The sequence below is a fragment of the Malaya genurostris genome, chromosome 3, assembly GCF_030247185.1.
Source record: "Malaya genurostris strain Urasoe2022 chromosome 3, Malgen_1.1, whole genome shotgun sequence".
Lineage (NCBI taxonomy): Eukaryota > Metazoa > Arthropoda > Insecta > Diptera > Culicidae > Malaya > Malaya genurostris.
In genome coordinates this window covers 291,593,153-291,607,159 of record NC_080572.1, presented here as the reverse complement: position 1 = coordinate 291,607,159, position 14,007 = coordinate 291,593,153, and the positions used below count along the sequence as shown (strand labels likewise).

Sequence of the window (14,007 nt, the reverse complement as noted above, 5' to 3'; positions counted from 1 at the left end):
AAAACTTGTTCAAAGCTTCTCCACAACTTCAATAAAATGTTTTCAAAACTTCTACCAAATTTCTACCAGACGCGAACAAAATTTCAAAACATCTACAAAACATTATATAAAACTTCTACAAAACATCTGAAAAACTTCTACAAAATATCTTTAAAACTGTACAAAACTTTTAAAAAAACCTTTACAAAACTTATTTCTTCACAATTTCTACAATTTTTTTTCAAAACTTTTGTAAAACATTAACAAAACTTTGAAAAATTTCTACAAAACTTCTCGAAATACCTCACAAAACTTTTCTAAAACTTCTTAGAAACATATACAAAACTGAAACTTCTTCAAATCTTTAACAAATTTCTATTGAACTTCCAAACAAATTTCTACTAAAATTCTTAAATACTTCGACAAAACTTTTATAAACTATGTACAAAACTTCTAGAAAGCTTATACAAAAGTTTCTACGAAACGTCAACAAAACTTCTACGAAAATTCTACAAAATTCCAAACAAACTTGTTCCAAACTTTTCCACAACTTCCATAGAATCTTTTCAAAAATTTTACAAATTTTCTACCAAGTATCTGCAAAACTTCTTCAAACTTTTATTACACTTCTCCAAATCTTTACAAAACTTCTACAAAATTTTTACAAAACTTGTTCAAAACTTTTCCACAACTTAGTAACACCTTTTCAAAAATTTTACATAATTTCTACCAAGCATCTACAGAACTTCTTCAAACTTCTATTAAACTTCTCTAAACATTTACAAAACTTCTACAAAATTTTTGCACAACTTCCATAAAACGTTTTCAAAAATTTTACAAAATTTCTACCAAGTATCTACGAAGCTTCTTCAAACTTTTATTAAATTGCTCTAAATCTTTACAAAACTTTTACAAAACTTGTTCAAAACTTTCTCACAACTTCCATAAAACGTTTTCAAAAAGTTTCCAAAAAATTTCTAAAAGCATCTACAAAACTTTCAAACTTCTATTAAACTTCTCTAAATATTTAAAAAACTTTTACAAAACTTGTTCGAAACTGTTCCACAACTTCCATAAAACCTTTCCAAAACTTTTACAAAATTTCTACCAAACATCTACAAAACTTCTTCAAACTATTATTAAATTGCTCTAAATCTTTACAAAATTTTTACAAAACTTGATTAAAACTTTTCCACAACTTCCATAAAACCTTTTCAAAAATTTTACAACATGTTTCCCAAGCATCTACAAAACGTCTTACAAATCTTTTACAAAACATCTGAAAAACTTATATAAAACTTTACAAAATTTGTCTAAAGCTTCTCTACGACTTCTACAAAATTTTTTCAAAACTTTTTCTAAACAAAATTTTTGAAAAACATTCCCAAAATTTCACACACTTTATACTAAACTTGTATAAAACTTTTTCGAATCCTCTGCAAACTTCTATTGAACTTTAAAAAAATTTCTATTGAAGCTTCGACCAAAATTTCTATAAAATATGTACAAAATTTTTAAAAAACTTTAAAAACGCCAACAAAACTTCCACGAAGCTTTTACGAAACTTCTCCAAACTAAAAAAAAATCGAAACTTCTACACTGACAATGACAATGACAATGACAATGACAATGACAATGACAATGACAATGACAATGACAATGACAATGACAATGACAATGACAATGACAATGACAATGACAATGACAATGACAATGACAATGACAATGACAATGACAATGACAATGACAATGACAATGACAATGACAATGACAATGACAATGACAATGACAATGACAATGACAATGACAATGACAATGACAATGACAATGACAATGACAATGACAATGACAATGACAATGACAATGACAATGACAATGACAATGACAATGACAATGACAATGACAATGACAATGACAATGACAATGACAATGACAATGACAATGACAATGACAATGACAATGACAATGACAATGACAATGACAATGACAATGACAATGACAATGACAATGACAATGACAATGACAATGACAATGACAATGACAACGACTTCAGCAACGAAAATGATAACAACTCTGACAAAAATTCTTCAAAACTTCTATAAACTTCTCCAAAGCTACTTAAAAACTTTTTGAAACTTATACAAAAATTCTTCAATAGTTTTAAAAAGCTTCCACATAACTTATCCAAAACTTCTTCCAAGCTTCTTCGAAACTTCTCCAAAACTTCTATAAAACTTCTGGAAGATTTCTAAAAAGCATTTAATAAACTACCAATAAATTTCTACCAAACTTCTACAAAATTTCCATTAAGCTCCTACAAAACATTCCAAAACTTCTGTAAACCGCATGTGACAAAAATTAACTTTATCTTTTGTTTTTTACGATTCGCCTTCGATTCATCAGTGCATATCAGTTCACGTTGAATTGCCACAGTTCACTTGATCGAGAAAAAGAAAGTGTATATTCAAAATTTCGGATATGAATCTATCAGACAAATTATTTTTAAGCTAAGCGTTATGCAATACAAGCTCAATGCGCTACTTAGCTCAGCGTTTGATTAGAAAGTTGAATATTGAAACCTGTGAAAAAAATAAAACTGAGAAAGTTACGTCGATATCATCACGATTGAAAAGCACACAGTCCAATTCGAGGCACACTGAACTGTCACTCATAATTTATTTTTCAATTTCGCAAACCGCAAAATAATCCTTTTTCAAACCACTTCTTCACTGTCCGCGTACTGCCGAAATTGAGCTGCTCGGCCAATGATTGAAAATTAATATCCATAAAAACCGCACAAATTGGAATGGTCCATTGTGTTGAGCTTGCATAACTAACGGGTAAATACGCTGACAGATGTTCTTCGGTTAACCGAAGTCCCGGGTTTACCGGATGATGACGGTCCTGACTGACGACGGTGACAATTATTCAATTCGCAATTGGTGGAAGCAGCGTGCGTTCGGGTTGAAAAATAGCAATAAAATTTGATTGTATTTTTTTTCTCTGATCGTTTACCTCCCACGTAGGCCATGCGACCGGAATCTGCGGGACTGCGAGTTGATATCGTGCCGGTTGAGACGGGTGGAACCACTCTGCCGGCTGCCCGGATCCGCCCTACAGCAGCTGGCCATGTGTGGATTCTACGAGGATCTGGAGAAGGGCGTAACACGTCAGTATCCTTCGATAATGTGATTTGTTTCCTGTCGAGTTTAAATACTAATTCAAGTGTCCCTTCCTGCTTCTGTTTCTAGTGTTCCGAGCTGGCGAACAGGGTCGCTACTGGTATGCGGTGCTCGGTGGTCAGCTGGAAGTGCGGTACCACGGTGCGGAAGCCAAGGATAGTAAGGTAAGAAAAAAAAACCTTTTTTTTCTTTCATGGCTTACTTAGCAAACCTCCGCAATCATAAATTGACAAAAAAAAATGCAATGTTTGCTATTTCTACACGAAACTCGATGAAGCACATGAAATGTCAAAATTGAATCAATCCTTCAAAAAAATAAAAGAAAAACGAGTCTACCGTGTGTGGGTCGTTGAAACATGGACAAATAAGCCAAAGCTAGCAAACAGCTTTTTTTTTTTTTTTTTTTTTTTTTTATTAAGGCACACTGCGTTAAGCTATAAGATGCCGAGGGCATTAATTTTACTACTTAAAATTAGAGTAATTTATTCTATTTCCTGATGTGATTTCGAGATCAGATTTCAAGGATGTAGTCTCCAACTAGTCATCGGCAGCGTCTGGTCGGTTGGAACTTGTACGCTGAATTATCCTGGTGACGTTGGTACGCATCGATGGTTTTCGTATTCTTTCGTGTGGGTCCGCGGGAAACACCCCCGGGCAGCGAGAACCCGGCGGGTGGCCCGCGCGTTGATCATCGACTGAAAGGAGTGAAACAAGGAGAAATAAATGTTGCTGGAAAAAGGGATAAGAAAGTGAAATTACTTAGCTCAGCGAAAAGATCTAATTAGTTAACGTCGAGATAGTGAAGAGACGAAAGAAGGGGGAGCAAAACAAAATTAGTGTCAGCACAAAGATCTTGTTAGTTCCGAAGAAGATGGTGAACATATGTTGGATGAGGAGTTGCGAGCGGATGTTAGGATCGAGGTTGAACTGAAATATCATCGGGGGATAAGTGAAGACTTTCTAAGGAATACTAGCTCATTTTGCAAAAAAGCAAGATTTCGTTTCGCTTTTATTTCATTGGCTTAAACATCCACGTGGAATGGGATAAAGGTTTCTGAGAGAACACAGATCAGACTTGTACGTTGATGATTTTTATGAACTGGTATAAGAGTGACATATAGGGAAGGTCTCGATGAGCCAACACGTCTCGTACTGGAACCCCGGGTGATATACCTCGGGCCCGAAGGGAGTCCATTAGCTGCGATCTGGCGCCACAATACTCGGTACATGCCCAGACAATATGTTCGATGTCGTGATAACCCTTACCGCAAATGCAGAGACCGCTCTCCACGAGGCCGATACGCCGGAGGTGTGCATTCAAGATGTGGTGATTAGACATGAGCCGGGACATCACACGAATGAAATCACGACCCACATTCATCCCTCTGAACCAAGGTTTCGTCGATACCTTCGGGATAATGGAGTGTAACCATCGTCCCAGCTCCCCATTACTCCATGAAGTTTGCCAACTTTCGAGAGTCCTTCGACGAGATATACTGAAAAATTCGTTGAAGCAAATTGGTCTTTCGTAAATTTCACCATTTAATGCGCCCGCCTTAGCCAATGAGTCTGCCTTTTCATTTCCCGGAATGGAACAATGTGAAGGGACCCAGACTAACGATATTGAATAAGACCGTTCAGATAAAGTTCGCAAGTGTTCCCGTATTTTCCCCAGGAAATATGGGGGATACTTTCCTGGCTTCATTGCCCGGAGAGCTTCTATTGAGCTTAGACTGTCCGTGACAATGAAGTAATGGTCTTTGGGCAAGGTTTCAATGATCTCAAGGGTGTACTGAATAGCAGCTAATTCTGCGACGTAAACTGAAGCCGGATCACTGAGTTTGTAAGAAGCGGTGATGTTCTGATTGAAGATACCGAAGCCTGTGGACCCGTTGAGATTTGATCCGTCAGTGTAAAACATCTTTTCACAGTCGACTGCTCTAAAATTATTGTAAAAAATATTAGGGGTCACTTGAGGGCGTATGTAATCTGGAATTCCACGAATCTCTTCTCTCATGGATGTGTCGAAAAACACAGTAGAATCAGAAGTATCCAAGAAATGAGCACGGTTGGAAACAAACGAAGAAGGATTAATATTCTGAGCCATGTAATCAAAATACAAGGACATAAAACGGGTCTGAGAATTGAGCTCAACAAGCCTTTCGAAGTTTTCAATCACCATTGGATTCAAGATATCGCATCGGATTAGCAATCGATATGAAAGATCCCAGAATCGGTTTTTCAATGGTAAGACGCCCGCCAGTACTTCAAGACTCATCGTATGAGTCGACTGCATGCAACCTAAGGCAATACGCAAACAACGATACTGAATTCTTTCCAGCTTGATAAAATGGGTGTTTGCCGCGGATCGGAAGCAGAAGCATCCGTATTCCATTACGGACAATATCGTTGTTTGGTACAACCTGATCAGGTCTCCTGGGTGGGCACCCCACCATGATCCAGTTATTGTACGAAGAAAGTTGATTCTCTGCTGGCATTTCTGTTTCAGATACCTAATATGACATCCCCAGGTGCCTTTTGAGTCGAACCAGACCCCGAGATATTTAAATGTGAAGACCTGAGCTATGGTTCCACCCCCTAATTGAAGCTGTAATTGTGCTGGTTCTCGCTTCCTCGAAAATACAACCAGCTCAGTTTTCTCCGTAGAGAACTCGATACCCATTTGAAGAGCCCATGTCGACAAGTTGTCGAGGGTATCTTGCAATGGTCCTTGGAGATCGGCAGCTTTGGGTCCTATAATAGACACAACGCTGTCATCGGCAAGTTGTCTTAGCGTGCAAGATGTGTTGATACATTCATCGATATTACTTACGTAAAAATTGTATAAAAGGGGGCTTAAGCATGAGCCCTGAGGAAGACCCATGTAGCTGAATCGTATTGTCGACAAATCACCATGCGCAAAGTACATGTGTTTCTCAGACAATAGATTATGTAAAAAGTTGTTCAAAACTGGCGAAAGACCATGCTGATGCTACTTCTCAGATAGGATATTTATAGAAACTGAGTCAAAAGCCCCCTTAATGTCTAGGAAAACTGACGCCATTTGTTCTTTACGAGCAAATGCCATTTGAATTTCTGTTGAGAGCAACGCAAGACAATCGTTCGTTCCTTTGCCTTTGCGGAAACCAAATTGTGTACCTGAAAGCAAGCCATTAGTCTCGACCCAATTGTCTAAACGAAAGAGAATCATTTTTTCAAACAACTTCCGGATGCAGGAGAGCATAGCAATCGGCCGATACGAATTGTGATCGGAGGCTGGTTTCCCAGGTTTTTGAATGGCGATAACTCTCACTTGTCTCCAGTCATGAGGGACAATATTACCCTCGAGGAACTTGTTGAATATATTCAACAAGCGCCTTTTGGCAGAGTCAGGCAGATTTTTCAACAAGTTGAATTTTATTCTGTCTAGCCCCGGGGCTTTATTGTTACATGACAGAAGCGCAAGTGAGAGCTCTACCATCGAAAACGGTGTTTCGTTTGTATTCGATATCGCGACGCGGGAGATCTTCTGTTCCGGAACAGAATCGGGGCATACTTTTTTAGCGAAATCGAATATCCAGCTGTTAGAATATTCCTCGCTTTCGTTCGTCGTGTTTTGGTTACGCATTCGTCGAGCAGTGTTCCAAAGAGTGCTCATCGATGTTTCTTTTGTTAATCCGTCAACAAACCGTCGCCAATAACCTAGTTTCTATGCTTTAACTAAGTTCTTCATTCGCTTGTCTAGCGCCGTGTAATTCCGATAATTATCAGATGTTCCGTTTTTTCTGAATTTTTTGAATGCTAGAGATCTTTCAGCGTTCAGAGATGAGCACTCTTTGTCCCACCACGGGTTGGGAGGACGGATGTTAGTTTTCGCGCCGGGTACACGTTTCGTCTGAGCTTGAATCGCGGAGTCGAGAATCAAGCCAGCCAAAAACGTGTACTCTTCCTCCGGAGGAAGTTCTTGTGTTGTTTCTAGTTTCTCAGATATCAAGATTGCGTAGCATTTCCAATCAATATTTCGTGTGAGGTCATACGAAACATTGATTGTCTCCAATGATCTCAATCCCCTGGCGACTGAAATTACGATAGGTAGATGATCGCTACCATGGGGATCAGGGATTGCCTCCCACTTGCAATCTAGTCGTAACGAGGTCGAGCAAAGGGATAAATCCAGCGCACTTGGTCTTGCTGGTGGTGCAGGAATCCGTGTCATTTCTCCCGAGTTCAGAATAGTCATATTGAAGCTATCGCAAATATCATAGATCGCGGTTGATCTGTTGTCATCATGAAGACAACCCCATCCCGTACCGTGAGAGTTGAAGTCTCCTAAAACTAACGTCGGCGCAGGAAGAAGTTGCATGATGTCGCTGAGCCATTGGAACCCAACCGAGACTCTTGGGGGAATGTAAATGGAAGCAATGCAAAGGTCCTTGCCTTTGATTGTGATATGACATGCGACCACTTCAATACCTGGTATCGAGGGGAGGTTAATTCGATAGAAAGAATAGCACTTTTTGATCCCCAAAAGTACTCCTCCGTAGGGGTTATCTCGATCCAAGCGAATAATGTTAAAATCGTGGAAGTTGAGGGAAATATTCGAAGTCAACCAGGTTTCACATAATGCAAACGCGTCACATTTCACACTATTTATTAAAATTTTGAAGGAATCAATTTTCGGGATAATACTTCTGCAATTCCACTGTAAGACAGTGATTGAATCCTCAACCCCGTTCGATGAGTTAGCCATCGAAGGATACAATCACTGAAAGGAGGGGCCATGTAGCAGTCAACTGCTTCAAAAATGTTCTAACTGTTGGCATAAATGTCATAATCATACTTTTAAGAGGATCAGTGATATTGAAGGTTCTGAAAATCCAGTCCACAATATCAGAGAATTTCAGTAGTCCAGCACTTGATTGATTCTCTAGTTGAATTTTGGGGGTACTGGGGGTGTTTGTTGTACCAGGAAGTGATGGAAATTCTTGGTCTGATCTTAAGTTTGCCAGACCAGGAGCCTTTTGCTTCGGTTTCTGTGAAGCACTTCCCCGTGTTGTAACTTTGTTGATCCCCACAGAGGACACCCTTGGGCCTTTACAAGGCAGTTTAGGAGATGAGGTTGGCTTTCTTTTCCTAGAACCGCTAGGCATAGCAAAGGATGTTCCCTCTTGAGGGTCATCGGAGTCAATCTCGTCAGAAGGCAAACAATCATAAAGGTTTACCGATTCGACAGGTGGCATGGCGTTCTTCAGCATCTCTGCGAAGGTGCGCTTGGAACGTTCTTTAAGAGATCGTTTTAATTTTTCCCCGCGCAGTTTGTATGTGGGGCATGAACTCAATTCATGTGGATTTTCCCCACAGTAAAGGCACTTTTCAGCTTTTTTACCGCAGGAATCATCCACATGGTCCCCCCCACATTTAATGCATCTCTGTTTATTGCCGCAATAGGTGGCTGTATGGCCCAACTGCTTGCAGTTAGTGCAATTCATCACCCGCGGCACAAAAAGTCGAACCGGTAAGCGAACTCTGTCCAGAAGGATGAAGTTAGGAAGGACAGATCCAGCAAAAGTCACCCGAAACGAGCCTGATGGAGAATATGTTTTTGTATTATCCTCTGCAATTTTTATTGAATTCAATTGCTTGCAGTCCAATATTTTTACCTTCTGAAGTGTAGGGTCCCTGAAACAACCAACCCCATGCTTCAGAAGGTCTTCGCAATTCAGGCTCGCTTCCGTGACCACGCCGTCAATTTCTACTTCTCGCGCTGGTATGTAGACTCGATAGCTCCGTGTAAAAGCATCGTGGCGAGCGATCTTATTCGCCTGCTCTATGGTTTTTACGACCACTTTCAATTTTTTTGCTCGAACCTTTGTTATCTGAATCACGTCCGGATAATGTTTAGCCAGTTCGCGCGATATTTGCATCAAATTAAGCGGTTCATCTTTTTTGGACCGGAAATATACCACATAAGGCCCAGCAGAACCGATCGGCCACACGCGAGTACGAGGGGGATTGTCAGAGGAAGGAAGATAATTTTGGTCTTCTATAACATCCATATTGATGAGGGGTTTGCCATTTGAGGGGGAAAGGCCTCCACCCTCGCTCATAATAAGGTGAAGGAGACGCTTCACAAAGATATGCTAGCGAGAAGGAAAGAGAGAACAAATACTATAATAATACTTAGCTTGTATCACTTCAAGGGTAGCAAAATGATCGTCCCTGCTGCTGGTGTGCAGAAAACTTCTCAACACAGCAACCAATGAACACTGACCACGTGTTTGGTTTTACGATGGCGGTAGATGCTAAGCAGTATCTTCAGACACACTCTCACTATCACACAAGTCTTCACTGCACATATACAATATAGCCGATGGCTATCAGTTTACGCCTGGAAGGCTAAGTCCGAGCTGGCTACCGTCCGGGAGGCAGAGCTCGACCTTGGCAGCCAATATGGAGATTCGTTGCTGTAAGCACGTGTTATCACAACGATTTTTGTGGTATCGAAAAATGCACTTTTTATCCGTACAACGGATCGAATTGCACTAGATCGGGATGGGTTAGCTCCGATCCCATACACTGGCACTGAAATTACCCGTAACAAACGGTCGCAATCCACAAATAGGCACTCTACAGAAAACACTTGGGGAGATTCTACCAAAGCGACCGATGACAACGAGTGTTCGATACGAAGTGAAAACAGCTTTTTATTCGTTTGCCAAACAATGACATTTGACACATTCTGACTTACCTGAATAAAAGTCAACCCTTGGCGGTTGGGGTGAGGTTGAGGGTTCACGACAGGGGTGAATTGGGCCACTGTCGTGCCGTTGTCCGTTGGCCTCGTTCACAATTTGCCAGCACCCCATTTCGACAACAAAAGTTCTGGGCTTCGATTCAACAGCGTTGTACTTTTCGACTTTGATTGGTTGAGTACAATGGCCATGGCAGTCGAAAAGGTCCATGCGAATTTTAATGGGGAAGGAGGTTTACGTTCATCTTAATTTATACGGTTTCTGTGGTTGTGGGTTGGAGTGTTTCTCCATTGAAACCAATTACTATACACATACACATATGTAGTCTGCCCTTCCAGAATGGTTCTCTTACTGCTTTGTTGTGTTCGATAGTTTTTTAGTGAAAAGTACATCAAACCCATCATCACTACCTAGAACTACGAGCAATAGCTTTTTCTGTGGTAAAAGGAACCAAAGTCTCTTCAAATGGAATAGTTAATACTTTATCTAGTCTTCTCGCCTCACTCGGAAAACAAATATCAACGGTTCCAGAACAGTGATGGCAGATTGTCTCGATTACTCTCTTTACAAAATGCACTGGCTGGTGAAGATTTACAGAAAAAATATAGTTCAAATATTGCTTCGGGGCCATCGTTCAGAAACCCCGCCTGAATGCAATGTTCGCATCAAATGGATTTCTTTTTGATTATGGTAGATATTGTACTAACCTAGATAACATTCTGATAGACAAAATATCCTAACCGAATCTATTTATTTATTGATTTATTTGGCAAGCAAATGAAGACTACATATGAATAATTTACAATGTTAACTTAAAACTACACATTATTTCTAAGTTGGGTTTCAATTTGATTTTGGACATAGTTAGGTCAAGATTATTACAAAATTGAATATAGTGACAAGTGATTCGATTGGCTGGACTATTCTACGTATGATTTATTTTATTATGTCTTTAAAAATAATCTCCGTGTTCGTAATTGACGACCAGGTACATAAAAAGTTAATTGCGACAGTAGTGCAGTAGTGATTGTACGCGTTGAGGAATAATGTCGTTAATAAAGCGTGCTTCGTATGATGGCAGTGGAAATGCTGTCCAGTTTAATCTACAAAATGCATATAAAAGAAATTGTTTCTGGATCGAGTCATGGATCGTTCTTTGGAAATAATATTTTAAAATTTCCATACTATGCTGCAGTATTCCAAAACAGGCCTGACATATGTATTATATAATAATGTATGTATATCGGTCCTTGAAATCACGTTTAATAAAACCAAACATAATATTTGATTTATTGATTATGGTATTGTAGTGCTCCGCAGAAGTCAGCTTGGAGTCTAGGACTCCGCCTAAATCTCACACAATTTTACACTTTTCTATAGTTTGCTTCCTAGTTGTACGTCTATAGAAAGAGTTTCATTTTTCATAGTGAATGTTATTGAATTACGTTTTTTTACATTGAACTTGACTAGACTTTTTCTACACCAAATGAATGAAAATTGATTAAAACAAACTTTCATTTAACCTTATGATTATTAGTCCTCCATCAGAAAAGAGAGAATTACTTCGCTGTAAACCATTTAGTCAAAGGACATTTCGCCGAAAGTCGTTCCGGCGAATGGGTCTTTTCGTCAAAAGAGTTAACTTAACATAACCTATAAATATGATAAATCAAGTACAAATACAATGTAGTATTGCATTCGAGTCTGGCGGTCTCCTTTTTTTTCATTGATGATTTTTAGACGGGAAACGTAAAAATATTTTTTTTGGTAAAAATCCAAACAAGTAATCGAAACGACAGAAAAAAACAACGGTTCCTTTTCAAACTTTGACCGCTAGATTCGAATACATCACGCCGTCGGAAGCGGTGACCTCTGGCATACGTACCTGTAATCGCTTCGTTTGTTTGGTCTGTTCAAAGCTAGGTTTCTTTGCCTCAGCTAGGCAATGATAGCAAAGTTTTGCAGCATACGAAAAAATTTTTTTATTTTCCAAAATTGGCCTGGTAGATAAGCAAAATTTGATGCCTAGTAGTTAATAAATTTAACTTGTTTCTCTGGAAATTAAATTCTGAGGATCTGAAATATCCAATAAAAGGAGTATTCTTTCTGAATGAGACACGGGGAAATGAAATATTTTAAATAGAAAATATTTCAGATGTACGATTTTGGCTGAACAAAACCGTTACCAACACGATCGTCTTTATTATTCTTTATTTTGAATCAACATCAGTACGATATTCAGACAATTGTTCGAGTGGCTTTCGATGATATGGCTTTCGGCGAAACGGCTTTCGGCGGAATGGTTTTCGACGAAATGGCGTTTGGCAAAATGGCTTTCGGCGATACGGCTTTCGATGAAACGGTTTTTGGCGAAATGGCTTTCGGTGAAAAGGTTTTCGGTAAAATAGCTTCCGATGGAATTGCTTTCGGCGAAATTGCTTTTGATAAACGGCTTTCGGCGAAATGGCTTTCGATGAAACGGTTTTCGGCGAAATTGCTTTTGATGAAACGGTTTTCGGTGAAATGGCTTTCGCTGAAATAGCTTCCGATGAAACGGCTTTCGGCGAAATTGCTTTTGATGAAAAGGTTTTCGGCGAAATGGATTTCAATGAAATGGATTTCGATGAAATGGTTTTCGGTAAAATAGCTTCCAACGAAATGGCTTTCGGCGAAATTGCTTTTGAGAAACGGCTTTCGGCGAAATGGCTTTCGATGAAACGGTTTTCGGTGAAATAGCTTTCGCTGAAATAGCTTCCGATGAAACGGCTTTCGGCGAAATGGATTTCGGTGACATGGTTTTCGGTAAAATAGCTTCCGATGGAATGGCTTTCGGTGAAATGGCTTTCGGCGAAATTGCTTTTGAGAAACGGCTTTCGGCGAAATGGCTTTCGACGAAATGGCTTTCGGCGAAATGGCTTTCAGCGAAATGGCTTTCGGTGAAATAGCTTCCGATAAAACGGCTTTCGCGAAATGGCTTTCGGCGAAATGGCTTTTGGCGAAATTGCTTTTGATGAAAAGGTTTTCGGCGGAATGGCTTTCGATGAAATGGTTTTCGGTAATATAGCTTCTGATGAAACGGCTTTCGGCGAAATTGCTTTTAATGAAACGGCTTTCGGCGAAATGGCTTTCGGTGAAATGGTTTTCGGTAAAATAGGCTTTCGGCGAAATTGCTTTTGATGAAACGGTTTTCGGTGAAATGGCTTTCGCTGAAATAGCTTCCAATGAAACGGTTTTCGACTAAATGGCTTTTGGCGAAATCGCTTCCGGTGAAACGGTTTTCGGTAAAATGGCGTTCGGCGAAATGGCTTTCGATGAAACGGTTTTTGGCGGAATTGCTTTTGATGAAACGGCTTTCGGTGAAATGGTTTTCGGTGAAATGGTTTTCGGTGAAATAGCTTCCGATGAAATGGCTTTCGGCGAAATTGCTTTTGATGAAACGGTTTTCGGTGAAATGGCTTTCGCTGAAATAGCTTCCGATGAAACGGCTTTCGGCGAAATTGCTTTTGATGAAAAGGTTTTCGGCGAAATGGATTTCAATGAAATGGATTTCGATGAAATGGTTTTCGGTAAAATAGCTTCCGACGGAATGGCTTTCGGTGAAATGGCTTTCGGCGAAATTGCTTTTGAGAAACGGCTTTCGGCGAAATGGCTTTCGATGAAATGGCTTTCGGCGAAATGGCTTTCAGTGAAATGGCTTTCGATGAAACGGTTTTCGGTGAAATAGCTTCCGATAAAACGGCTTTCGCGAAATGGCTTTCGGCGAAATGGCTTTTGGCGAAATTGCTTTTGATGAAAAGGTTTTCGGCGAAATGGCTTTCGGTGAAATGGTTTTCGGTAATATAGCTTCTGATGAAACGGCTTTCGGCGAAATTGCTTTTAATGAAACGGCTTTCGGTGAAATGGTTTTCGGTAAAATAGTTTCCGATGGAATGGCTTTCGGCAAAATGGCTTTCGGCGAAATTGCTTTTGATGAAACGGTTTTAATCGCTTCCGGTGAAATGGTTTTCGGTAAAATGGCGTTCGGCGAAATGGCTTTCGATGAAACGGTTTTTGGCGAAATTGCTTTTGATTAAACGGCTTTCGGTGAAATGGTT

At 39.6% G+C, this 14,007-nt stretch overlaps 1 protein-coding gene across 2 annotated transcripts in view; it reads left to right on the top strand.

Moving 5' to 3' along the window:
* Window positions 1–14,007, top strand: part of LOC131436797 (rap guanine nucleotide exchange factor 4) — a 446,791-nt gene that overhangs the window by 142,675 nt on the left and 290,109 nt on the right. For both annotated transcript variants that reach the window (XM_058605717.1, XM_058605715.1), the window contains exons 3-4: window positions 3,006–3,148; window positions 3,231–3,325. In XM_058605717.1, coding sequence (XP_058461700.1) covers window positions 3,006–3,148; window positions 3,231–3,325 — 238 coding nt within the window. The remainder of the gene's footprint in view (window positions 1–3,005; window positions 3,149–3,230; window positions 3,326–14,007) is intronic.